This window comes from Oryx dammah, unplaced genomic scaffold (genome assembly GCF_014754425.2).
Source record: "Oryx dammah isolate SB20612 unplaced genomic scaffold, SCBI_Odam_1.1 HiC_scaffold_7, whole genome shotgun sequence".
In the NCBI taxonomy this organism is placed as follows: Eukaryota; Metazoa; Chordata; class Mammalia; order Artiodactyla; family Bovidae; genus Oryx; species Oryx dammah.
The window spans coordinates 30,829,767-30,856,520 of record NW_024070191.1 but is presented as its reverse complement, the minus strand read 5'-3'; the positions used below and the strand labels follow the sequence as shown (position 1 = coordinate 30,856,520).

Genomic DNA, 26,754 nt, shown 5'->3' with positions numbered 1-26,754 from the left:
TGATTTCTTTGGTGATTCACTGCTTATTTATTTAGTAAAATATTGTTTATCCTCCATGTGTTTGTGTTTTTTATATTTTTTTCCCTGTAATTGATTTCTAATCTCATAGTGTTGTGGTCAGAAAAAATGCCGGATATGATTTCAATTTTCTTAAATTTACTGAGGCTTGATTTGTAACCCAAGATGTGATCTACCCTGGAGAATGTTCTGTGTGCACTTGAGAAGAAAGTGTATTCTGCTGCTTTGGGATGGAATGCCCTATAAAGATTAAGTCTATCTGGTCTAATGCATCAGTCAAGGCTTGTGTTCTCTTATTAACTTTCCATCTAGATGATCTGTCCATTGGCATAAATGGGGTGTTAAAGTTCCCCACTATTATTGTGTTACTGTTGATTTCCCCTTTTATGGCTGTTAGCATTTGCCTTAAGTATTGATGTGCTTCTACGTTGAGTACATCAGTTCAGTTCACTTCAGTCGCTCAGTCGTGTCTGACTCTTTGCGACTCCATGAATCGCAGCACGCCAGGCCTCCCTGTCCATCACCATCTTCCAGAGTTCACTCAGACTCATGTCCATCGAGTCAGGGATGCCATCCAGCCATCTCATCCTCTGTCGTCCCCTTCTCCTCCTGCCCCCAATCCCTCCCAGCATCAGAGTTTTTTCCAATGAGTCAACTCTTCGCATGAGGTGGCCAAAGTACTGGAGCTTCAGCTTTAGCATCATTCCTTCCAAAGAAATCCCAGGGTTGGTCTCCTTCAGAATGGACTGGTTGGATCTCTTTGCAGTCCAAGAGACTCTCAAGAGTCTTCTCCAACACCACAGCTCAAAAGCATCAATTCTTCGGCGCTCAGCCTTCTTCACAGTCCAACTCTCACATCCATACATGACTACTGGAAAAACCATAGCCTTGACTAGACGGACCTTAGTCAGCAAAGTAATGTTTCTGCTTTTGAATATGCTATCTAGGTAGGTCATAACTTTTCTTCCAAGGAGTAAGCGTCTTTTAATTTCATGGCTGCAGTCACCATCTGCAGTGATTTTTGGAGCCCAGAAAAATGAAGTCTGACACTGTTTCCACTGTTTCCCCATCATTTCCCATGAAGTGATGGGACCAGATGTCATGATCTTCGTTTTCTGAATGTTGAGCTTTAAGCCAACTTTTTCGCTCTCCTCTTTCACTTTCATCAAGAGGCTTTTTAGCTCCTCTTCACTTTCTGCCATAAGGGTGGTGTCATCTGCATATCTGAGGTTATTGATATTTCTCCCAGCAATCTTGATTCCAGCTTGTGTTTCTTCCAGTCCAGTGTTTCTCATGACGTACTCTGCATAGAAGTTAAATAAGCAGAGTGACAATATACAGCCTTGACGTACTCCTTTCCCTATTTGGAACCAGTCTGTTGTTCCATGTCCAGTTCTAACTGTTGCTTCCTGACCTGCATACAGATTTCTCAAGAGGCAGGTTAGGTGCTCTGGTATTCCCATCTCTTTCAGAATTTTCCACAGTTTATTGTGATCCACACAGTCAAAGGCTTTGGCATAGTCAATAAAGCAGAAATAGATGTTTTTCTGGAATTCTCTTGCTTTTTCCATGATCCAGTGGATGTTGGCAATTTGATCTCTGGCTCCTCTGCCTTTTCTAAAACCAGCTTGAACATCCGGGAGTTCATGGTTCACGTATTGCTGAAGCCTGGCTTGGAGAATTTTGAGCATTACTTTACTAGCATGTGAGATGAGTGCAATTGTGCAGCAGTTTGAGCATTCTTTGGCATTGCCTTTCTTTGGGATTGGAATGAAAACTGATCTTTTCCAGTCCTGTGGCCACTGCTGAGTTTTCCAAACTTGCTGGCATATTGAATGCAGCACTTTCACAGCATCATCTTTCAGGATTTGAAATAGCTCAACTGGAATGCCATCACCTCCACCAGCTTTGTTCATAGTGATGCTTTCTAAGGCCCACTTGACTTCACATTCCAAGATGTCTGGCTCTAGATTAGTGCTCACATCATCATGATTATCTGGGTCATGAAGATCTTTTTTGTACAGTTCTTCTGTGTATTCTTGCCACCTCTTCTTAATATCTTCTGCTTCTGTTAGGTACAACTCATATTTTCTTGGATTGAACCTTTGATCATTATCTAGTCTGTGTCTCTTTGATTATTATGTAATCTTTGTCTCTTATAACAGTCATTATTTTAAAGTCTTTTGTGTCTGAATTGCTTTGATTAAGAAAAAAACTTGGGGGGAGGGGGAAGAGTTAAAGCCTAAATGAATGGACACATTGCAGGTCCAAGAAACAAAGAGGAAACAAACTCTTTAAGATGATTGCAAACTTGCAGCCAGTGTGTGAGGTTAATGCAATGGGGAGAAAAGTAAGCGAATGCTACCTTGGGGAGTGAGGGATTTCATGACGTTTGCACTGAAGTTTCTGATGGGAAATGAGCTGAGTTGAAGGTGCAGTTAACATTTGAATTTCCTAATCCAAACGAGTAAGGCATACTTGGGGCAGGGCTGGCATTTACCTGGTGCTGATGGCTCGCAGAATTTGCAGGATTTGAGGGAGTTCTAGTAGCCGCAATGCTCGTAAGAACCTCAAACCTATGGCAAAACCAATACAGAATTGTAAAGTAAAATAAAAAATAAATTAAAAAAAAAAAAAAACTAAGGAAAAAATAAAAAAAAAAAAAATAAAAGCAATCAGAAAAGAAAGCTGCAGTCTGAACTCCCCTACACCTAGGACTGTTCATGTTCTCTCTCTCCCTGAAATGCTCACATATATCACAGTGTCATCAGTTTAAGATCATGAGGACTAGTTCAAATCCTGATTCACTTAATGGCTATTGTCATCTAAAGCAACACCCTTAGCTCCTCTGGTTCCTCATCTGTAAAATGGGAATTATAATGATACCCACCTCAAAGTGCTGCTGAGAATTATCATTACTACAAAGCATGTAATAAGCACAACTCACATTTTACTCTGTTTAACTCTTTTTTAGAATGGAGAGCAAATGATCTGTAAACCACTTAAACTCCTAACAGCAGAATCTCTGTGATATGCTCCCCAGGGCTTGCATGCTCTTTGCATTTATGTGGTTTGATAATAGCATCAGTAAGGAATATTTTTGTAGATAATAAGTAATATGATTACGTAAAAACTGACAAAGGCCACAGCAGGCTCATGTACTGTCAATACATCTACCTTAAAGACAAAGTAACTAAATTAAAAAATCTCTAACAGGTCACTGCATGTCTGGATACGAGGATTTATAGGTTTTAGACCTGGGAGGCTTTTCACTTCTCCCAGTCACCTGGGATCCCAGCACAAAGGTGCCGAGGTGGGTGGGGATGCTGGGGTCCTTTCCCTCCAGGAGCAGATAATCCCTAAACAATAAAAACTTTAGATATCAGATGACATCAGGCCCATCCCTAGGGGCTGGGATTTAAAAAAAAATGGGTTCTGAAAATACATTACAAAACCACACAAACATGGTGAGGAATTTTTTAAATGGCAATTAGGCTTTAAAAATGGGGGCTTCCTAGGTGGCACAGTAGTAAAGAATCCACCTGCCAGTGTAGGAGATGCAAGAGATGAGGATTCGATCCCTGGGGCAGGGAGATTCTCTGGAGAGGGCATGGCAACCCACTCCAGTATTCTTGCCTGGAGAATCCCATGGACAGAGGAGCCTGGCGGGCTACAGTCCATATGGTTACAAAGAGTCAGACATGACTGAGCAACTGAGTACACACAGCCTTTGAAAGTAAATAAAGAATACTTAACAATGAATGTTGAGGGTTTTTTTTTTTTTTAAATTGCTTCTGATTCCCACAATTCACTTACCCAGCCAGTTACTCTTCAAATAATAAGAAATAAAGGTGGGTGGGATGGTAAAGATGTCTACAATTGAATTCATCTCCAACCAGAATTTGAGCTTGTCATCTGCTGCCAGAAACTATGAAATAAAAGCACAAGACCCTAAATTCTGTTACCCTCAAAAATTTTACAGTGAACACAAAAGTGGCTTTTTTCAGGTACTTTTCATTCATTAACTGAAGCTCTGACCTCATTCTATCACATACATACATTTTATATTTATATATGCATATACACTCATATGTATTTATGTAACTATATAGTTGACTTAGTGGTAAAGAATCTGCCTGTCAATGCAGAAGAGGCAAGAGATGCAAGTTCGATCCTGAGGTTAGGAAGATCCCCTGGAGGAGGAATTGGCAACCCACTCCAGTATTCTTGCCTGGAAAATTTCGACAGTGGAGCCTGGTGGGCTACAATTCATGGGGTCGCAAAGAGTCGGACATGACTGAGCACACACACAGCAGATAATGTATATTTATGTATGGTCTTCAATAGAAAAGGTCTACAAGTTCAGCTGGCCAAGGCTTGTGTTTATGAACGTCCCTATTTAGATTAAGAAAGGAAGCACTTCCAGAAGGGAGGATCTGCTATAAAAATAAGATTGTGATGGCTATTGTGGTTGAATAAGTCTTGAAGCAAGGTCATAGAAATACATATATGTGTGTACACATGTTTGCATGTATATATGTATATATACACATGTGAGAGTGTGTGTGTACATACATACATATATATATATACACATCTCTCTAAAACGTGGAATAGATAAATCTAAAATCTAGTTCTAGGGCGGGCCCTCAAAAATTGCTTGTGGAATGAGACAACTACTGAGTATATGAATGCAACAAAATTAAAAGCACAGAGTATTTTATAGAGTTATACAGCACATAAGCCATCAGTGGAGCTGATGACATTTTTCAGAGGCTTGTTACCCAGGTTCTGCTATTTTGTGATTACTAGTTGCTCCTACTCAGTGGCAGGTGGGAAGCCAAAAAGAAAAATGCAGGGTGACAGGCCAATGATATTCTCTAAAGGAATCCTTTCCACTCATGCTGAAATTGTTGGCCTGGTTTACAGGCTCAAGTGCAGGAGAGAGTTTTGGGGTCTCATTATAACTTTTGACAATTCAGGACCCAGACCCTCTGGCTGTAGAGCCTGAGCGCCTAGGCAGATTGTCTGAGGAAGGCATCTCCTTGTATCACACAGATCTCTTCTTGACGTGCCCATCAAGCTCCTCTGTACTTCCACATTCGACGGGTATAGGTACTTACTCTCAGCCCAAAATAGAAACTAAAGAAAGCATTGAAGGTCAAATCAATCGGGATGGTTCTGTCATGGTACGAAGAACAGCTTCTTACTGGGCTAGAAAAGAAACAAGGACAGTTTATAAAGATGGACATTTTAAAAGCTGTGACTACAGAGGACACAATAAAGAGAAGGGGTGGGCAATTTTCTATTTATTTACCATGAATGGTCAACCCAGACTCTTGTGTGCACATCTCAAGGAAATTACTTTTCTCTTCGGAGTACAAGTATTCATGAGCAAAATGACTGCCCTGTGAATGGAGCTGAGGAAAAAAGGAGAATGACCTGCTCTCCCTTTCATACAGTTTGTTGGTTGCATTTCCATTTTATCAATGGGATTGAGCGGCACATGGGTTATGTGGCTTTTTATGGTTTGCGAGACCATCTACCCAGCCAAGACATTTTGGCTTCAGTATACTTCTGCGAGAGAGAGCTACTCCAGGTCAAATGAACTGATCTGAACCAAATTCCAAGAAAACATTCCTAACAGATCAGTAAGGAACTTACAAAGCAAAGAGGACTAGTTTCTGTAAGATCTCTGAAGTTGCCTGACTCGTGTGGCCCTGTAATCTCACTTTACTTTAGCTGGAACCCAATATAGTTCCCAGAGGATCAGCATGGAGTTCAGACTATGTTGGGTTGTGTCCCAGAAGCTGTCCTTACTGTGGCAGAAGTGAGAGGAATGCCTGCAGGGAAGAACACAGGATATGGGCTCCTATGTTCCTGATGAGGTCTAGCATTTTCCTTTCTCAAGACCATCCAGACTTGTCTGAAATCTATGAGAAACCCTGAAATGCCTACTGAACTTCTGCTTCAACACCTAAGGAGCCCAAAGGCTGTATGGCCCAAAGAGGGTCCAAAGGAGGGGTAACAGCTAGAGGCTTGTAGCCCCAGAAACTAAAGCAGTCTTATGCATAGCACCCCAGCTCCTAGCAGTGCAGAACGACAGGATACAGAGGAAACACATGCATTTGTGTGTGTGTGTGTGTCTCTGTGTGTGTGTGTGTGTGGAGCTGGGTTTAGTACTCTCTGGGGGAAACGAAACACTTATCCTTTTTTATGAGCTTCTATGTGTGAATATCTGTGAAAGTATATTAAACATTATTCCTGAGAGAAAATTCCAAATTAGCTGGCAGCCTACTGATATAAGCAGACAAGACTGACTGGGGAAATTTACTCACTCAGTAGAGTTGATGAAGTAGATTATAAGAGACCCGATGCTTAGGACAAAGACAAGGATAACCTGGGGAAAAAAAAAAAAAGAGAGAGAGAGAGAAATGTACAGATCCATTTTGTTAACATGAACATAGATGAATAAACATACCACAAAATCGTGTTTTCCCTTTTTCCCTTCCCTATATAGTGAAGTCGCTCAGTCGTGTCCGACTCTTTGTGACCCCATGGACACCAGGCTCCTCTGTCCATGGGATTTTCTAGGCAAGAGTACTGGAGTGGGTTGCCTTTTCCTTCTCCAGGGAACTTCTCAACCCAGGGATCAAACCCGGGTCTCCCGCATTGTAGACAGATGCTTTACCGTCTGAGCCACCAGATACAGGTTCCCTATATATCTGTGGCCATTTTTTCAAACATTCATTCGTTCATTCAAGAAAAATGGATTGGTTCCGACAAATGCTGTTTGAGTCCACCTGTATGAGATGCCTGGAGAAGTTGAATTCAAAGAGTCAGAAAGTACATTGGTAGGTGCTGGGAGAGGGGTGGGCGGAGGGGGATGGGGAGTTAGTGTTTGATGGGGGCAGAGTTTCAGTTTAGGAAGGTGAAATTTTGGGAGACAGATGATGGTGAGAGTTGCTCAACAATGTAACTATACTTAGGGCCACTGAGCTTTACAGCTAAGTATGGTTAGGATCATGTGTTTTATATTATGTGAATTTAACAAAAATTAAAAAATTAAATAAATGAAAAATTTAAACAAAAGTTGATTGGACCTTTACTATAATCAATAAATGAACTTGTACCCTCCCATAACTTCCTTAATTTTAACTTTCACACACTTCAGAATAAACAATTGGTCCTTCTGCTGCTCCTAAGGTTTTCTGAGCTCTGGAAGTCCTATCTTTCACTCACGCATTCACCAAACATTTATTAAGTACTTAATATGTGTTATTCACTTTATTACATGCTAGAAAATGAGGGCCATGGAATATGGACCCTGAATTTGAATTGCTGGTGATGGTGGAGAAGAAACAGTCCCAAACCTGCCCCTCTAAAGGGCGATCAGACTCTTGATAGGAGAGAATGTCCTATAAAGTCAGAAGAGAAAAACGAGTGCTTGAACTTGCCAATGTATCTGGTCTGTAAAATAAGAATTTGTGGAATGCAATGAGAAATCGACCCATTTAGAATCTTCAGTGCATTTGGATGAAATCTTTTGCAGCCTCTGTGATTTTTCAGGTCAACTGTACATAACCAGTTAGTTCTAGTTTCCAAACATTAAAAAGAAATATGTTCAGTCCAATGTAAAACTCAGAATTTTATTTACAATTAAAGCTTCACTCCCCTCCAACTCAGGTGCCCCTTGGACAGGCTACCTGTATTTGAAAAGTGGTCAGTGTCTTTTCTCTGTTCACCTTTTTTATTTTTTAGTCCTACTAGCCTAGTGACTAGTCTGCCTCTGGCCTCTAGAGACTTGAGATTCATAGGTCAGTGTCAGGGAGTGAATCGAAAGGGAGGTAGGCCAGGTAATAGCCAGAAATGTTGGACCTGGCTGGTGTTAGATCACTAGGCTCTCACCCTTGGGCTCTCCAGGCAAGGGAGGTGTTAGTTTGCTTTCCTGGGTTGATTCATTGCTCTGTAGAGATCCCAATTTAATTTCTATTCCTATTCAATAGCTATTTGTTTCGTACCTCTCATGCCCCAAGAATCATTCTGGGGATTGGGATATATCCGTCAAAAATATACTCAAAGATCCCTGCCCTGTGGAGCTCAGGGTCTGGACAATGAAGTAATTAACACATACCTTAGGTGATATGTGAGAAGATGCATGCTAAGAAAAGAAAGGAGAGCAAATGAAAAGATCAGAAGTGCAAGGGGAGAGGGCAGACTGGCTGTCGTCTACATAATATTTAATAACTAAGTGTCCCCACTGCGGTTCTTCTGAGCTGAGTGGAAGCATCTTCTCTCGCTGGCTGCTCACATCTCCTACTCTTGTATTCTGCTGGGACTCCTCCCTCCAGATGCCTACTTGGACAGGTTCGAGAAGACTCTCCCCCATGACCCATGTCTGGCCCATGGACCAGCTTGACCACCCTTTGCCCCAAGAAACACTAGAAGGACAGATTATCTTCAGGGTGGCCATCTCCCTTCACCAACGAACAAGACATCAGCTTGTGTGTCCCCAAAGTTCTAAGAGATGCAATCTGATCTTTCTAAGTGGTCTCTCACTTGCCAGGAGAGGAAAGCCCCATGCCTCCCCAACACTACCCCGCTACAATAAGAGCTCCCTCCAATTTCCAATTTACCCTAATTTACATGGGATTGGTCAAGATGTTAAGACTTTCAAATGGTTTTCTTTCAACTGCTTTGTAAGTGGCAGAAGCTGTAGCTTCCTGGGAGTTACTGATATCTATTTTTCTTGGGGTCTCAACTCTTACTTGGAGAAGGCAATGGCACCCCACTTCAGTACTCTTGCCTGGAAAATCCCATGGACGGAGGAGCCTGGTAGGCTGCAGTCCATGGGGTCACTAAGAGTCGGACACAACTGAGTGACTTCACTTTGACTTTTCACTTTCATGCATTGGAGAAGGAAACGGCAACCCACTCCAGTATTCTTGCCTAGAGAATCCCAGGGGTGGGGGAGCCCGGTGGGCTGCCGTCTATGGGGTTGCACAGAGTCGGACACGACTGAAGTGACTTAGCAGCAACAGCAGCAACTCTTACTGTTGGTTCTATTTTAACATCTGAATCATGAATCGATGGAGACATCACTAAGTTAGTGGGTCTCGTGGAGATATTTGGTTACAAATGTAGTCTGAAGTTCAGGAAAAAATGTTGGGGGTGAATATATATAAAAAATACATATATGAGTAGATTAATCATTATTAATAGTTTTCATGAAATATTTTTTCTTCTCTTTACATATAATTACATATTTTTCTCCAAGGCTAAATTCCATAAGTGATTATTCATGTGTAAATCATGTATTGACAAATCTCCAGAAATATGGTGGCAAGGCCATATATTTGCAGCAATCCACGACATAGAAATTAACAAAAATATAAATAAAAGAGGGAAATTTTAGCTTTATTCAAGAAGAACATCAACTTCATGTAAAAAGGATGTAAAATGTAAAAAGTATGTAAATGTGAAAATGTAAAAAGGATGATCCAGAAATTATGTGTAACAAACAACAAAATGTGTACCAAACCAGAATAAGGCTCTGGGAGCTAACAGCTTGTGAAGGCTGTTCAGGTAAAAATGGGAGATATTCTGAGAAGACTTAGGAATTTCCCTTGGGTTGAAGGAGCAAAGTCTGGAAGTGCTGGCTGGCTGGCAGAGGTAGAAGCCCTCCATCTGGGCTTTGATTTCTACCTGTGTGTGTGCATGCTCAGTCCAACTCTCTGAGACCCCAAGGACTGTAGCCCACCAGGCTCCTCTGTCCATGGGGTTTTTCAGGCAAGAATACTGGAGAGGGTTGCCATTTCCTTCTCCAAGGGATCTTCCCAACCAGGGATCGAACCCATGTCTCCTGTATCTCCTGCACTGTTAGGTAGATTCTTTACCACTGAACCACCTGGGAAGCCCCAGTGGGACTTAAAACCCCTGTCCAGCTGGTAGATGGTTATGGGTGTCTTCAGAATACAAACAGCCGCCAATGCAGGTGACAAGGGGCGCTATGAAAACCCTAGATCTTCCTTTGCAAAAGTGAGCAGATAACAGAAAATTGACAATTACACAGAAAGGATAAGAAAACAGGAGGATCAGGCCAACAAAACAGGTGAAATAACTTCCGGTCAGAGTGAAAGTGAAGTTGCTCAGTCGTGTCCGACTCTTTGCGACCTCGTGGACTGTAGCCCACCAGGCTCCTCCATCCATGGGACTCTCCAGGCAAGAATACTGGAGTGGGTTGCCATTTCCTTCTCCAGGGGATCTTCCCGACCCAGGGATTGAACCCAGGTCTCCCGCATGGCAGGCAGACACTTTTAACCTCTGAGCCAACAGGGAAACCTCACAGAATATATAATCAAACATTTCAGAATTCCCATTAGTGTTCCTGGTGAGATTCTAAAAATCTGTGAAATAGTACTGGAGGATTGGAAAGGCAGAGGAACATGGGGTAATACAGGTAGTAACTGCAAGAAGCTGTACCCCCAGGTGCTGGGAGATAACAAAGAAAGGTCAGGATTCTCAATATTTAGCATCTTAAAAGAGGTGCCCTTTGGAGATGGGCTTCAGACTTGGGCAGAGGTGTCCTGGATTGGCTAGTGAGTGTTGGTTCCAGCACTGTTGGCAAAAACTGGGAATGGAAACCAAACATGGCTGCTGGAGTGAAAAAACTGATGAAGTGAGGCTGAAAAAAACAGATGCAAAACACAGACGGAGCAGTTCCTCCCCCAACTCTAGAGCACAAGGGAGCTGACAAGCGACCTGTGGCTGCTGAGCACTAGCCTCACGTGGCAAAGCAGAGGAGAGAGAGGAGATTCAGAGACCAGAAACAAGGACATAGTATCTAGCAAGTATCTTTAAGGAGCCAGAACACTTTGGAACAGCACTTACAGAGATTTTAGGAAAAAGGATTATAAGCCAAGAATTCTAAACCCAACCAAATTATAGTTTACTTCTGAGAGCAACAGAAAAGAATTTTTGGACATCCAAGAATTCAGAAAGTACATACCTACAATTTCCCTTGCAAATGAATATGGCAAATACTCAAGAAAAAAAAATATAGAAAGTTAAAATAAGTTACATAAGAAAAGTGATGCCTAATAAAACAGGTAAAATTAATGGAATTTTTAACTCTAAAGAAAATATTAAGAAAGAAATCTAACCAGTTGTACAATGCTAAAAGCCCAAAACAAAACAAAACCCCTAAAAAACAGTGGCAATCTGGAACTGAATGTTCAGATTAATTCAACAATTTCAGGAAAAAAAAGAGGGGTGGTGTGGAGGAAAAATGTGCCAATAGTCTCATGGGAGAGCAGTATACAGTTAAAAAACAGGCAGAGGTATGACTGGAGACAAATATAGGTGGGGAGTTTGTTCTGAACTTCATTTCCTGAAATGCTTATGATATTCTATCAAAAATGGAAAAACCCAAGTCAAAAGATGCAAAAGACAAAGAAGGAAATGGCAACCCACTCCAATATTCTTGCCGGGGAAATCCCATGGACAGAAGAGCCTGGTGGGCTACAGTCCATGGAGTTGCAAAAGAGTTGGACACAACTTACTGACAAAGCAACAACAATTTCAGCACTCACAAGGCCACTTGTGTACTGACTTAACCACAATTAATTCAGCCCAACTGTTAGAGGCTTCTCACTAACACTGAGAGGGGTTTAAACCAACAACCACATCCAAAACAGATAAGCAGAAAAGACAGCTGAGATCCAGAAATCTGTCATGGGAATACTAATAGTGGGTCTGTTTGCTGTTCCATGGCCGCTTACAACATGGCCAAGCCAGTTGCAACACTGCAGTCTAAGTCACTTCACCTGGGAGGGTGGAGAGGAGCCAGTGGCTCCCCTGATGCTGTGGGCTGATGGATTCAGAGCTCACAGGCCAGAAGCTAATGCTGCCACACAAACACAGGGCTCTGCAGGAAGAGGGCAGGGGTTGAGCCCAGAGCTAGGCAAAGTCCTTTGCCCTCTCTGGTCCAAAACAGCACTGCACCTCCCTTCCACATACTATCAAAGTGTGATCTGAGGACTCCATCCCAGGAATCCCAAAGCCTTCAAAAGGGAAATCTGTGAGGTCCTTTATTTTCTAACTACAGACCTACGTGAGGCTGGGTTTTCTCGGTATGTTTCAAAACAACATACTGCCTCTAGAAAGAAATTTAAGATTCTAGCTGTCTTGAACTAGACCAGACAGAAAAGACATTTGCAAAATTATAAAAACAGTGCTACTCTTCCAATTAAGTTTTGGAAAACTTTGACTTTTAAAATAAATGCCATTTATATTACCCAAAAAATGCAAAAGAAATAAAATGAATAAAAACCAACAAATAAGGACCAGTTGGTAAAGAATCCACCTGCAATGCAGGAGACCCCAGTTTGATTCCTGGGTCACTAACATCCACTGGAGAAGGGATAGGCTACCTACTCCAGCATTCTGGCCTAGAGAATTCCATGGACTGTATAGTCCATGGGGTCGCAGAATTGGATATGACTGAGCAACTTTCACTCACCTCAACAAATAAGGAATGTAGATATCAGCCAATTGTCAGTATTTAGTACACCTACGACCTTGATGCTGGGAAAGATCAAAGGCAGGAGGAGAAGGGGACGACAGAGGATAAAACGGTTGGATGACATCACCAACTCAATGGAAATGAGTTTGGGTAAACTCCGGGAGTTGGTGCTGGACAGGGAAGCCTGGTGTGCTGCAGTCCATGGGGTCGCAAAGAGTCAGACACGACTGAGCGACTGAACTGAACTGCATGAAGGGTTTACAATACTCCCTGCAGCATTTTAAGGAAGGTTATTCATATTATATGAAAGAAGTGCAGTTTGGGGAAAATTAATTTGCTCAAGATGAAGTGCAGAAGCCAATGTTTTAAGTTCACGTCTTTCAAAATTCTCAATCACCATGTCATTTTGCCTCCCCAATAAGGAACAAATATGTTACAAAAGTCCTAGTTGTTTATCCAATACCCACTCTCCCTTTCCTTACTAACAGACCTCCCGTTTGTTTGTTTGCTTAAACCACAGATATTTAGATAACCTATTATGCAGTAAATTCAATCTCTAAATATTATAAAGACCAATGAAACAGATCACCATAAAGGAAAATAATTAAATTCTCCTGGTAAATTAACAAATAAATGTATTCTTAAATCAATAAACACAAAAATCCAGCTACATGGTATTTAAAGAGACACATAAGAGGAAATAAGACATCAAGACTGAAAGAAGCTGGGCAAAGACATCTCAATCAAGTATGAATAAAAAGAAAGCAATGTTACATGCTAATATTATATCCTAAAATATCCCAGGGTTAAAAAAATCTACAAAAAACCCTGACTCAATGTGACAAAAAACACCTAGTCAATGTGATGAAAATGAATATTTCATATTAGTAAAATGCACTATTGACCACGGAGATACAATAGGTAACTATGCATCAATTGATGCTATATAAAATATCTAACTCTAAATCTGATAGAAATGCAAGATATTTGATAAAACTATAAAATCATGAATGAAAAATTTTGACACGCCCTTTCCAAGCAGTCAGCAATTAATTAAGGGTAGGGAAAATACATATAACATCATTATAGTGCCTATATGTCAAACCATACACATTCTCTCAAAAGTCCATTGTTGCTGCTGCTGCTAAGTCACTTCAGTCGTGTCCGACTCTGTGCGACCCCATAGACGACAGCCCACCAGGCTCTCCCGTCCCTGGGATTCTCCAGGCAAAAACATTGGAGTGGGTTGCCATTTCCTTCTCCAATCAAAAGTCCATTACACAGTAATAAAAATTGACCATGTACTAGCTAACAAAGAATTTCCCCATAAATTTCATCAACTAGAGATCATAAAGGCAGTGATATTCTTGGTCCATCAATTTCACCAAAATAGAAAAAAGAGTCTTCCATTCCTAAGGAAACAAAAGCACGCACACCTCTTCTCGATAGATTAAGAATCCAACAGGAAATCAAAATTAAAACGTAAAACAACTTAAAGACGAATCAGGCATTTCTAAAAACCAGAACATCACTTGCCAAGGCCTATGAGACGTGACCAAAGATGCGTTCGGAGGAAAAAAATTTTATAAATGAAATGCAACTGAATAACCTGTTGAAAAGCACTCAGCCCAGATGACTGGCCAGGTGCTGGCTGCGCAGGCGCAGCGGGACCGTGCTGGGCACGCGCAGTGCCGCGCTGTGGCTCCCAGGCTGCGCCCGTCCAGGTGAGGCCGCCAAGGTTCCCGATGCAGGGATCTCCGGGTTGACAAGACAACTGGCGGCCCTCGGCAGAGGTGACTGGGGAGGAAGTGTGAGCGCGAGCTCGGGAATAACAAGTTCATCCAAGCTGCTCCAGCGACAAAAATAAGCCCAGTGATCAGGAAATTGACTAACATGAAGATTTAGGAGGAAACAAACTGGAATACGTGAACCGTGAACTTCCAGATGTTCAAGCTTGTTTTAGAAAAGGCAGAGGAACCAGAGATCAAATTGCCAACATTTGGTGGATCATCAAAAAAGCAGAGAGTTCCAGAAAAACATCTATTTCTGCTTTATTGACTATGCCAAAGCCTTTGACTGTGTGGATCACAATAAACTGTGGGAAATTCTGAAGGAGATGGGAATACCAGACCACCTGACTTGCCTCTTGAGAAACCTGTATGCAGGTCAGGAAGCAACAGTTAGAACTGGACATGGAACAACAGACTGGTTCCAAATAGGAAAAGGAGTACGTCAAGGCTGTATATTGTCACCCTGCTTGTTTAACTTCTATGCAGAGTACATCATGAGAAACGCTGGGCTGGAAGAAGCACAAGCTGGGATCAAGATTGCCGGGAGAAATATCAATAACCTCAGATGTGCAGATGACAACACCCTTATGCCAGAAAGTGAAGAAAAACTAAATAGCCTCTTGATGAAAGTGAAAGAGGAGAGTGAAAAAGTTGGCTTAAAACTCATCATTCAGAAAACTAAGATCATGGCATCTGGTCCCACCATTTCATGGCAAATAAATGGGAAAACAATGGAAACAGTGAGAGACTATTTTTGGCTCCAAAAATCACTGCAGATGGTGACTGCAGCCATGAAATTAAAAGACGCTTGCTCCTTGGAAGAAAAGTTATGGCCAACATAGACAGCATATTAAAAAGCAGAGACATTACTTTGCCAACAAAGGTTCATCTAGTCAAAGCTATGGTTTTTCCAGTGGTCATGTATGGTTGTGAAAGTTGGACTATAAAGAAAGCTGAGCGCCCAAGAATTGATGCTTTGAACTGTGGTGTTGGAGAAGACTCTTGAGAGTCCCTTGGACTGCCAGGATATCCACCCAGTCCATCCTAAAGGAAATCAGTCCTGAATGTTCATTGGAAGGACTGATGCTGAAGCTGAAAATTCAATACTCTGGCCACCTGATGTGAAGAACTGACTCAATGGAAAAGACTGTGATGCTGGGAAAGATTGAAGGTGGGAGGAGAAGGGAATGACAGAAGATGAGATGGTTGGATGGCATCACCAACTTGATGGCCATGAGTTTGAGTAGGCTCTGGGAGTTGGTGATGGACATGGAAAACTGGCGTGCTGCAGTCCATGAGGTCACAAAGAGTTGAACATGACTGAGTGACTCAACTGAACTGAAGTTATTGGCCAGGACCCCGGAACAGAATGAGGAAGGTGTGGAAAGGAAACAGTCTGAGAAGTACCCTGCTGCTTCTGCAGAGGAGCAGAAAGACATCAAACTCCATTCATGCACTCCCTTGCATGGGGCACTGAGAAACTGAGCCTGAGATGGGCAGGGACCCATCTTCAAAGGTGCCCATTCCTACCAGGCCCCTGTGACGCAAGCTGACCAGTGCGGTGGCTTCCTGGCCTCAAGAGGAAAAAGTACCTGTGGATGGTTGTCTGAGGAGTGTCACAGTTGCTGCTGGAGGCTTCTGGGAGCTGCAGTGATGATCTAAAGGAAGTGTGATGAATACAAGATGGCCAAGGCCACCTCTGCCCAGGCTGGGTACCACAGTTAGTGGGGGAGGGCAGAGCCTCTTCTGCCCCTTAACCTATAGGTAAGGATTGGCCACCTGATGCGAAGAGCTGACTCATCTGAAAAGACCCTGATGCTGGGAAAGATTGAGAGCAGGAGGAGAAGGGGATGACAGAGGATGAGATGGTTGGATGGCATCACCGACTCAATGGACATGAGTTTGGGTAAGCTCCGGGAATTGGTGATGGACAGGGAGGCCTGGCGTGCTGCAGTCCATGGGGTCACAAAGAGTTGGACACGACTGAGCAACTGAACTGAACTGAACTGAAGGATGATCATTTTCAAGGCCAAGCTTCACAAGGTGGAGCAGCTTAGTTATTGTTCCTTGACCCCACAGCCTCGCAGGGCCCTATGGGGCCACGTGGGAGGGGCATGCTTTCCTCCATGTCTCTTGCTTTAGCTCCTCTCTGAAGCACCTAGATAATAGCATTTGATGCACATTTCCTGAGTTGTTTTGCAAATGGAAAAAACCTCCTCCTCTCCAACAAATATGCCTAGTCACTCAGTTGTGTCCGACTCTTTGCGACCCTGTGGACTGTAGCCCACCAGGCTCCTCTGTCCATGGGGATTCTCCAGGGAAGAATACTGGAGTGGGTAGCCTATCCCTTCTTCAGGGGAACTTCCCAACCCAGCAATCCAAGTGGGGTCTCCTGCATTGCACGCTGACTCTACCAGCTGAGCTACCTGGGAAGCCCCCAGCAAATGGAAGATGTTAACTATTTAATGACCTTGAGCACCTGGCCCCAGGCCAGAGCCTAAGGACTGATAATGTTAACCCCATCACGCCACCCTGCTATCTCATCATCAGCTAATGGGTTTTAAAAACACTCTGCTGAAAGTGGGAGTTTGGGTTTTTCAGGGCATGAACCACTGGTCTCCTTGCATGGCCCTGCAATAAACCTTTTTCTCCTCCAAACTCCAACATTTCAGTTTGTTTGGCCTCACTGTGCATCAGGCACAGGACGTTGCATTGCCTTAACAATCCTTCTTTCTTTGGAAGCTAGTACTCACTGTGCCGGCCCTTTGTGAGGTGCCATCTGTCAAGATTTGAGGATTTCTCCCAATAAACTCAGGGCCCATCCAGTCAACTCATCCCCAAGCTTGGGGATGGACACCTTTGGATAGTGTGAAATGAAGCAGATTTTTGTTTCAGAAAATATTTATTAGAAAATTCTCACCCTGAATGGGTGGGGTAGCATGTGTTATAGAACTATTTTCATTAAAACTGACTGGAGGGGGGAAAAAGAAATTAAAATAAATGGAGGAAAACAAGATATTGAAATTTAAAAGGATAAAAGTGATATTAATTGTGATATTAATTACACACTATACACACACACACTCACATCTTTATTTTTTGGGGCTCCCAAACAACTGCAGATGGTGATTGCAGCCATGAAATTAAAAGACGCTTGCTCCTTGGAAGAAAAGCTATGACCAACTTAGACAGCTTATTAAAAAGCAGAGACATTACTTTGCCAACAAAGGTCCATCTAGTCAAGGCTATGGTTTTTCCAGTAGTCATGTATGGATGTGAGAGTTGGACTATAAAGAAAGCTGAGCGCTGAAGAATTGATGCTTTTGAACTGTGGTGTTGGAGAAGACTCTTGAGAGTCCCTTGGACTGCCAGGAGATCAACCCAGTCCACCCTAAAGGAAATCAGTCCTGAATGTTCATTGGAAGGACTGATGCTGAAGCTGAAAATTCAATACTCTGGCCACCTGATGTGAAGAGCTGACTCATTTGAAAAGACTGTGATGCGGGGAAAGATTGAAGGCGGGAGGAGAAGGGGACGACAGAGGATGAGATCGTTGGATGGCATCACTGACTTGATGGCTGTGAGTTTGAGTAGGCTCTGGGAGTTGGTGGTGGACAGGGAAGCCTGGCATGCTGCAGTCCATGTGCAAAGAGTCAGACATGACTGACTGACTGAACTGAACCGACACACACACACACTCTCACATATGACAGAGAAACCTAGCTGGTTACAGTCCATTGGATTGCAAAGAGTTGGACACAACTGAGCGATTAACACACTCACACACACATATCATGAAACAAACTAGTTTTCCTTTGACAATTCCTTTATTTTCAAACTTTAGTGCCTCTTGAATTTCTAAAACATAATTAGACTGTGTCAACCCATGCTTCTTAAAAACTCCTCAATGACTCCCTGTTGCATCAGAATAAATCCTTCCATTTGAACAACCTACGCATTGCAGGGCCCTCCCATCTCTACTCAGAGCTCACTATTCTCCTACCTCCTGGCCTCTGACACAGGAACCTCATTTGGCGTTTGCAGTAATTTGAGCCCCTACTTCCACAAGTCTCTTCTCTCAAACAGGAAACTTGTTCCTTCCGCTCTTTAATCTCTTTATTCTTCTGATTTCTTCAGGTCTCAGCTCAAATCTTACCTTTTCAGAGATTTCCTCTCAGATTACTGCATCTAATATGGTCTAACTCCAAAAGCGCCAAAATTCTCAAACATACCCCTCATCATTCTTTCACTGATAACCATCTGTATTTATCCCTTCTATTTATGTACATATTTATCACTTCTACCTCCACGAGAATTTCAGCCCCATAGTGTAAGACTCTTGCCTACATTTTTAACCATGTCTAGAATATATGCTTCTTATGTAGTTGCAAACAATAAATATTTGTGGAAAGAAGGAAGAAAGGAAATTACAAAGGAAGGATGGGTGGAAGGAAGGAGCCATCCCTCCCCACCCCACCCTTTCATACACACTTGCTTGGAGCCCTCACAGCGACTCTCAGTTCTGTCTTTCGGTGCCAGACTACTCTGCTTCCTATTGTTCCAACTATTTAATCATAAACTGTGTCAGATCAAAAGAACAATTTTTCCGTCATGAAAGAAGTAATATATATTGGCATGTACTCAACGCTTATTCCTTCCCACCCACTCTCTATATGCAGTGCTTATATGGTAGACGGTGTTAAGTTCTCTTTTGCCTCATGCCAGTCACCTTGACTACTTTAGTCCCAAATTGTCCACATATAATCTAACATGATTTGAACACTTGAAGAGATCCTAACCAACAAATCCCTGATAAAATTTCAAAAAAAGAACCAGAAAATCCTTCTCTAACAGGTCTTGGGGATAAGGATTTCAAAAAAGAGACCAAAACTTTAGGAGAAAGAAAAAATAAGAGAGAGGCACATTCTCAGATGATTGAGTATTCACGGCAGAGTTCATCAACGCAATTTTACTTATGTACTTTAAGTTTTAAAAGCTAGTTAGATCTGAATTAAGTAACAATGAGTCTTCTAGAAAAGAACGATGTATGAATCACAAAAGACGGTCGTTGTTGGGTCACACACATCTCCTTCCACTGTGTTACCACGCGATGGCAGCACACCCTCACGTTACAGATTCTGATTTTGAATGTTTCACATCAAACAATACTACTGAAATGATGATCGGGGTGATATGCATTTACAGGGAGTCTGCTATTTCCAGACAATGGGGTATAAACTTTCGCCCTGCAACATGGTCTTTTTCTCTCAAGGAGCCCGTGGAGCAGTGGGGGGAGACAGGCTTATGCACAAATAATTTTAAGAACAGTGGAAATGATAGAAACCTAGAGATGGGGACTCTTAGCTTAATACGGTGGTTGCGGTTTAGTCGCTCAGTCGTGTCTGACTCTTTGCGACCCCTGGACTGTAGCCACCAAGCTCCTCTGTCCATAGGATTTTCCAGGCAAGAATACTGAAGTGGGTTGCCATTTCCTTCTCCGGGGGATTTTCCTGACCCAGGGATTGAACCCAGGTCTCCTGCACTGCAGGCAGAGTCTTTACCAAGAGAGCTAGGGAGATAAGGTAAAATTTCCCTGATGAGATGATGCCTGGATTGAATTTTAATGCATCAGAGTTTACCTGGATGAAAACAGGAAGTAAATGATAAGTAGTCAGAGGCAAAAAAAAGACTAGCTTTTTAAAATTTATTTTTAATTGGAGGATGATAGCTATACAATGTTGTGTTGGTTTCTGCTGTACGACAACATTAATCAGCTATAAGCATACATACATCCCCTCCCTCTTCAGCCTCCCTCCCAGCCACCCCTCCATCCCACCATCCTGGTCATCACAGAGCACCCTTTGTGCTATACAGCATCTTCCCCACTAGCTATGTGTTACATATGGTAGTGTATATATATGTCAACGCTGAAGAAAGAAAGCTATTAGCATCAAAGGAGGGGGAAATACCTGTCCCTTACAGAGCAGAGGATCCACTACAAACCAACATTATTTGGGCATCAGCTATATGCCTGGCATCCACCTACATTACAAAGAGAACAAACCATCCACGTACAAGGAGAACAAAATGCACACAATCTTTGCCCTAATCAAGTTTTTCTTCTGGGGGATAGACTGACAACAAATGGAAAATACAATGCCAAGTGATGCTTTTCACTCCAAAGGAAAAAGCAAGCAGAATCGTAAGCTGGAGAACGTAGACGCAGGGAGACAGCTGTTAGGAGGTAGAGATGTTTTGGGAAAGGCCGCCAGGGAACAGCAGATGCCTTCACGCGGACCATGCATCAGAGTCGTGGCTAAAGTCTTTTAGCAAGTGGCCACTGGGAACGTACTCACCAATACCTGTCCCACGAAGGTCTGTGCCGAGAGCAGCATTTCTATACGATCACGAAAGTGGCCCTGGAAGGTGAGACTTCTTGAATGCTTACGTCTCATGTTACCTGAATTAAAGTCCTAGAAGCAAGAGAAAGAAATGGAGAGTGGGTCTCAGAGGAGGTCATGGGTTTCATGCGTGGTTGATGGCATCTCCTGCTGGGACATCAGCCAGAACCTCTCCACCTTGTCCCACCCCAGGAACCTTAAGTCCCCTCTTCCATGTTTCACAGGATGAATCTGATTCGGTTTGCATTTTACTGCTCTTCCGCAGTAGTTTCATTCCGAACCCTGCAGTCTTTGCCATGTCTGTCTCACACCCTTCACACCGACTCTGTCATAATGATCAGAGTTGGGAGAAGCGAGCTTCTTTCTGCTCTGGGAATAATTGTCTTATCCTTTTACATCAAGATACATGGACAAAGAACAAAGATTACAAGTGGATTTCTAGGTGGTTACTTAAGTATCTGTTTTTTTTTTTTTTTTAAGCAAGAAAGAAGAGGGAAATGTTTAGCCATTTTATGTTGATTTTAATTCCTTATCTGGTATCCTGTCCTGTTGAAACTATGATCCTTCCTCACGTTTATAAAATGCCTTTACGTATTATACAATCTTTGGGTTCCACATCTGCGGATTCAACCAACATCAGATGGAAAATAGTTGGAAAAACAATTCCAGAAAGTTACAGAAGACAAAGCTTGAATTTGCGGGGTGTTGGCCTCTAGTTACACAGCATTTACATTGTATTTGTTATTATAACTCATCTAGAAATGATTTGAAGTGTACTGGAGACATGCACAAAGAATGTGCAAGTACTATGCCCTTTTATATAAGGGACTTGAGCACCCTCAGATTTGGGTATGGGGGGGACGTCCTGCAACCAACCTGTTGCTGATACCAAGGGATGACTGTATTTGAAATTTATAATAATCTTATGAGGTAGACAAAGTAAGTCTGATTGAATCCATTTTATACTGAAGAAAACTGAGGTATAGCAAAATTAAATGACATACTCGTGGGCAGGCAATGAAAACAGCTGGAGGCTGAATTAGCCTCTGGGTCTGTTAGTCTTGAACTAGTCCACAAAAAGACACAAGTGAATGGGCGTTGATCTCACCATGTAGACTAAGACCTCTGACTTTTAGAAAAGCTCATTTCATGTGGAGCCAGGCTCTTGAAATGATATAATTCCTCTATCTATATTTTATGAATGGTAAGAAGTCTCATTAAATGACTATTTGATAGAGTTCATATCTCCATCAACGATTGCCTCTAATACCTATGACTCATCCTGTGCATTCCTGGGAAGTTGTCTGGGCATCAATTTTTTTTTTTTAAGATATTCAATGGCATGAATATGGAACACTCATTTGAATTCCATTATAAAATCGAGGTGCCTTCTGTGGGAAAACAAATTGGCCCTAAGATATAATAAAATCGTACTTATAAATGTAGTAAATCTTTTAAAATGCACATTTAAGGAGAAAATTATGACTCTCCAAATAATTTTTTTAAAACAACTTTCCACAGTACCTAGCTTTGTGGCATTTTTGCATTAGGCCAACATTCCCAAAGGCCCAGAGAAAAATACAACACTCTCAATTCAATTAGATCTAACAAATTATTAAGAAGTCATTCAATTGTTATCAAACTCCCTCCTCAGGATTTAAAAGAACCGCACAGTCTGTTGGTTGCTAAGACCCCACTGATTAACATTTTGCAACATCTTCTTCCTATCTGAAGTGAAAGGTACCTCTGGACTGGAAGGCAGACATAAATTATATCAAAAGAAAGACATGAAAAATACAGCAAAAGTTTGTGGACAAATGGGTTCTCAAATTTTTGTAAACCACAGAAAAATGAATATAATGGGGGAGAAGATACACTTCTGGAAGCAGAAATCTAAGGAGACTAAATAATTCTACCAATTCAGTTGTGCACTAAAAAAAATAAAATAAAGATAGAAGGCAGGTTCACTATATCCACTACCCATTTGTGCATCCCAGTAGTGTCACTAAGCAGTCAGAACCCCAGGATTTTTTCCCAGTTGTAATGCCACTGCTTGTTGTCTTTAATCTAGAAATAATTAGTAATAGCATTGGGGCTTCCCTGGGAACTCAGTGGTAAAGAATCTGCCCGCAATGCAGGAGACAGGCAAAACTCAGGTTCAATCTCTGGACAGGAAAGATCCCCTTGAGGAGGAAATGGCAACCCACCCCAGTATTCTTGCCAGGAAAACCCATGGACAGAGGAGTCTGGGTAGACTGCAAGTCCATAAGGTCACCAAGAGTCGAACATGACTGAGCACACAGCAAACTCATTTAGCAAAAAAAAACAAAAAACAAAAACTATAAACTTCCATATTGGACACTTCTCAAATGCAGACACCTGAATTTCATGTAATGACATTGCCAATGCCCTGAAAAAATTACCTAGTTATAAATTCTTTTACGTCAGTGTTTAGCATCAAGAGTCAGTGCTTCAAGGAACTGTTCAGGATTAATTGCAAAACACAGTTGAAATGTGTTTTGTTTTGGAAATCAGATAAATGAAGCTGGGGAAAAATAACTGAGACCATTCAACCACTGGTACTAGAATAGCCATTATGTAGCATTTGAGTGTTTCTATTCCTTTAAGCCAGCTTCCCTGATGGCTCTGTGGTAAAGAATCCGCCTGCCAATGCAGGAGACAAGGGTTTGATCCCTGGGTTGGGAGGATTACTGGAGAAGGAAATGGCAACCTAACCTGGTATACTTGCTTGAAAAATACCTATGGACAGAGGAGCCTAGTGGGCTCCATGGGGTTGCAAGGAGTTGGACAAGGCTTAGTGACTTAAGAAGAACAGCAACAGTCTCTTAAGCAGAGTTTTCCCTAGATAAGATACCATGGCTCTTTACCATCATAATTTTCCAGCTGTTATTCAACAGCCCCCACCCTTGCAAAGCTTGTTTGGGCATAAAAAAGTGTCTCTGCATTTGCGGCTGGATGACACGTGCAACGTGTGCATGGGTTTCTGTGGGTGCGTGTGTACAGCTCCATGTGTTGTTTTAATGTGTATAAAAGGCAGTGTACACTTCTGAGTTACCTGAACCTCTTGCACGAACGATCTGGAAAAGTGAGGTTGACCCTCGTGTCTCTTCTGCCTCCCTCGTGGTACCTAACACAACTGTCATTTTAAAATTCGAAATAGAAGCATAGACAGAGTGCTGTGCGTGCTTAGTTGCTCAGTTGTGTCCGATTCTTTGCTACCCCATGGCCTGTAGCCCCCCAGGCTCCTCTGTCCGTGAAATTCTCCAAGCCAGAATACTGGAGTGAGTAGCCATTCCTTCCTCCAGGGGAATCTTCCCAACCCAGGGATCGAACCCAGTTCTCCAGCATTGAAGTCAGATTCTTTACCTTCTGGGCCACCAGAGATTCAGTCTTAGTAGATGTTTTTTCAAATCAGTGACCTCTATTTCCAGAGCTAACATTCAGCATCACCCACATTGCTTCTCCCAGAGGTGGGAGAGGAGGCCTGGCCATGTAGCTGTGCCCTTTGGAATGACGGCCTGGGGTCCTGCCCCCGAGCAAGGTGGACACCTTTCTAAGTCACTCCACCACAGCTCTTAGCCCGGGAAAACTGGGTGATGCCTTTGTGGTCTTCTAAACACAAACACAAGCCAAACCTGTCTCTGATCTTTGTAACAGGGGAACTGACCAGGAAAATTCCCTTGCTCTTTTTCCATTTTTTAAAACTCTTCCTGATGAACCTGGATATGAATAAGACGAGGAATCCACAGCAGAAGATTACAGTGGAGGAAAGAATAAACACCGCCTGGATCTCAGTTGTACAAGACAACTTCCCCATGCCTTCCTCCAGATCCTCCTTTGTCTTGGTTAGAAACATCTTGAGACAGAACTGTCCAGTGGCCTCCTCTGTGATGTCATGATCACACGGTAACGATTCCAGGAATTAGAGTTCAGTGTGTCAGGGTCCTAACCCCCTCGTGCAGCAACAGTGAAGGGGTCCAGTAACCAATGAGGTGCCGACTCACAGGATGCAACTGAATGAATAGCAGAAGGTCCAGGACGTGGGTCCTCGGAAGACCGGGATTCTAGATGGGATGCTGTTACTGACTTTCTCCATGACCTTGAGAAAGCTGCACCCTTCGTGGCCATGGTCAAGGGGCCATCTATCTGGCTTGTGCAAGCAACTTTAAGAGAGCTTCTTTTTTGACTGAGATGACCTTGAATTGTGTCCTTGAGTCCACAGGCTGACTCTTCTCCTGAGCGATACCACAGTCTCAGTAACCTCAGAGGGACAGATGAGAGGAGGACTTCAGGATTTTTGTGTATCCTCTCAGTCGGAAAGGCAGAGTACTGGAGTTGCAGGAGGCAACTTTGGGAGGGGGAGCACTGGTTGATTGCTTTTGAGCTCAGGAACCTGTTCCCCCCATCTCTTCTTTTATGGGACCCTCTCCTTTCTTGCTTTTATCCCTGCCCTGTCAGCAAACCCTTTGGTCCAGTAGAGGTAAAGTTCAAAATGAGAGCAATAGCTTTTATTTCCTCTGGTGTTTTCAAAGGTGTAAGAAATGTCATGCCTTTCAATGTGCACAAGTAGTGGGCAAAATGTCAGTGCCCGGGGGAGGGGCTAGTTCCCCCAGTTATTGTGAAGATGAGTCTTCTTCATGCTGTTGTCTGTCCTTTGGGGCCCGCCTTGACTTGACTACCTGTGGCAAATGATAGTGATAGCTTTTCCTAGAAAGGCTACCATGGGCAGATTTCCTATAATCTATAATTTTCACAAAAGGCTGTCATTAAGCTCGTTGACTAGCAGAGGGCAGCATGATAAAGAACTCTGTTCTAGGAGTCCAAAGCTCTGAGCTCCAAACACAGTCCTTCTGTTAAGTTACTATGTGGGGTCTTCCAAGTCACTTACTTTTTAATAGTCTTACTTTAAGATAATACAGGCTTGATGGCATCTTTAAGAACTCAATAAGGTAGTGGGATCGTATTGCGAAAAGCACAAAACAATACAAGAAAAGGTACGCTTAGCTAGTAGAGTTCTTGTTATGAATGGCATTGATTCTAACGAAAAGGAGGAAACAGGCAGATAAAAGAAGGAAGGGAAGGGGGAAGGAAAGGAGGGAGGGAGGGGAGAAGGAAGGAAGGGACCAAAGGAGGAAGGATTTTGTTCATATCACACACTCACACTAGATGCCTACAGATATGTGGAAAATAAGATCACAGTTTCCAAGTCGAAGTTCATTCACCTCGTTGACTTAGTCTGGTTAAGCTGTCATCACCAATGATATTTTTCCACTTCCTGATGTTTGCCATTTAATATTGTCAAAGTACTACCTGTCCTCTGAGAGAAGTGCTATCAGCCAAGTGTGTATATGCACAGGACCTGGTAGTGGGGTGTGTGTGTGTATACACGGTGGCATGGTGTGTGTGTCTGTGTGTATGTGCCTCCTAGCACGCACGTTGAGCAGATACTATATTCCAAGAACTGGAAGCACGACGGAGAATAAAAAAGACTAGTTCATCCCTTCCCAGGGGATCCAGCTGTCAAAGGAAAACAGTTACAATTAGAAACTGGCCATGTGTCCGGGGAAGAAGTCAAGTATGTAGAAGGAGGGCCCTCACCCAGCTGAGGCTCCCCAGATGTGCTCAGGAGGCTGTCTTGAGTATGCCGATTGTGTTTGAAGCTGGGGTCTGAAACGGGAGAAGCTACCTAGGCCCAGAGCCTCTGTGGGCTTGGGGGAGCTGGACAAACGCTGTGAGGCTGGGGGTCTCTCGTAGGTGAAGGTGGAAGGGAAATGGCACTTGTGTACAGGCTGGTTGGCTGGAAAGCAGTGGCCCAAGAGAAGGCTGGGGATGTCAGGAGGGAAATTTCGTGTTCCAGTTTTCGATTAAAAAAAAAAAAATACAAAAAACTTCATCTTGGGACTTTCATGGAGGTCCAGTGGTTAAGAATCCACCCCAGGGCAAAGGAGCTGAGTGCCTGGCCTGGGAAGAGAACCCCTGCTGTGGAGCAACTCAGCCCGTG

At 42.8% G+C, this 26,754-nt stretch overlaps 1 protein-coding gene across 1 annotated transcript in view; it reads right to left on the bottom strand.

Annotated features, from left to right (window-relative positions):
• KCNU1 (potassium calcium-activated channel subfamily U member 1) overlaps window positions 1–24,609 on the bottom strand; it is a 143,277-nt gene extending 118,668 nt beyond the window's left edge. Inside the window, exons 1-6 of the mRNA XM_040242924.1 lie at window positions 24,421–24,609; window positions 20,688–20,804; window positions 6,357–6,418; window positions 5,142–5,232; window positions 3,835–3,946; window positions 2,519–2,594 (exon numbers count right to left, since the gene is read on the bottom strand). Of these exons, the coding sequence (XP_040098858.1) occupies window positions 2,519–2,594; window positions 3,835–3,946; window positions 5,142–5,232; window positions 6,357–6,418; window positions 20,688–20,804; window positions 24,421–24,609 (647 nt within the window). The remainder of the gene's footprint in view (window positions 1–2,518; window positions 2,595–3,834; window positions 3,947–5,141; window positions 5,233–6,356; window positions 6,419–20,687; window positions 20,805–24,420) is intronic.
• Window positions 24,610–26,754: the final 2,145 nt, after the last annotated feature.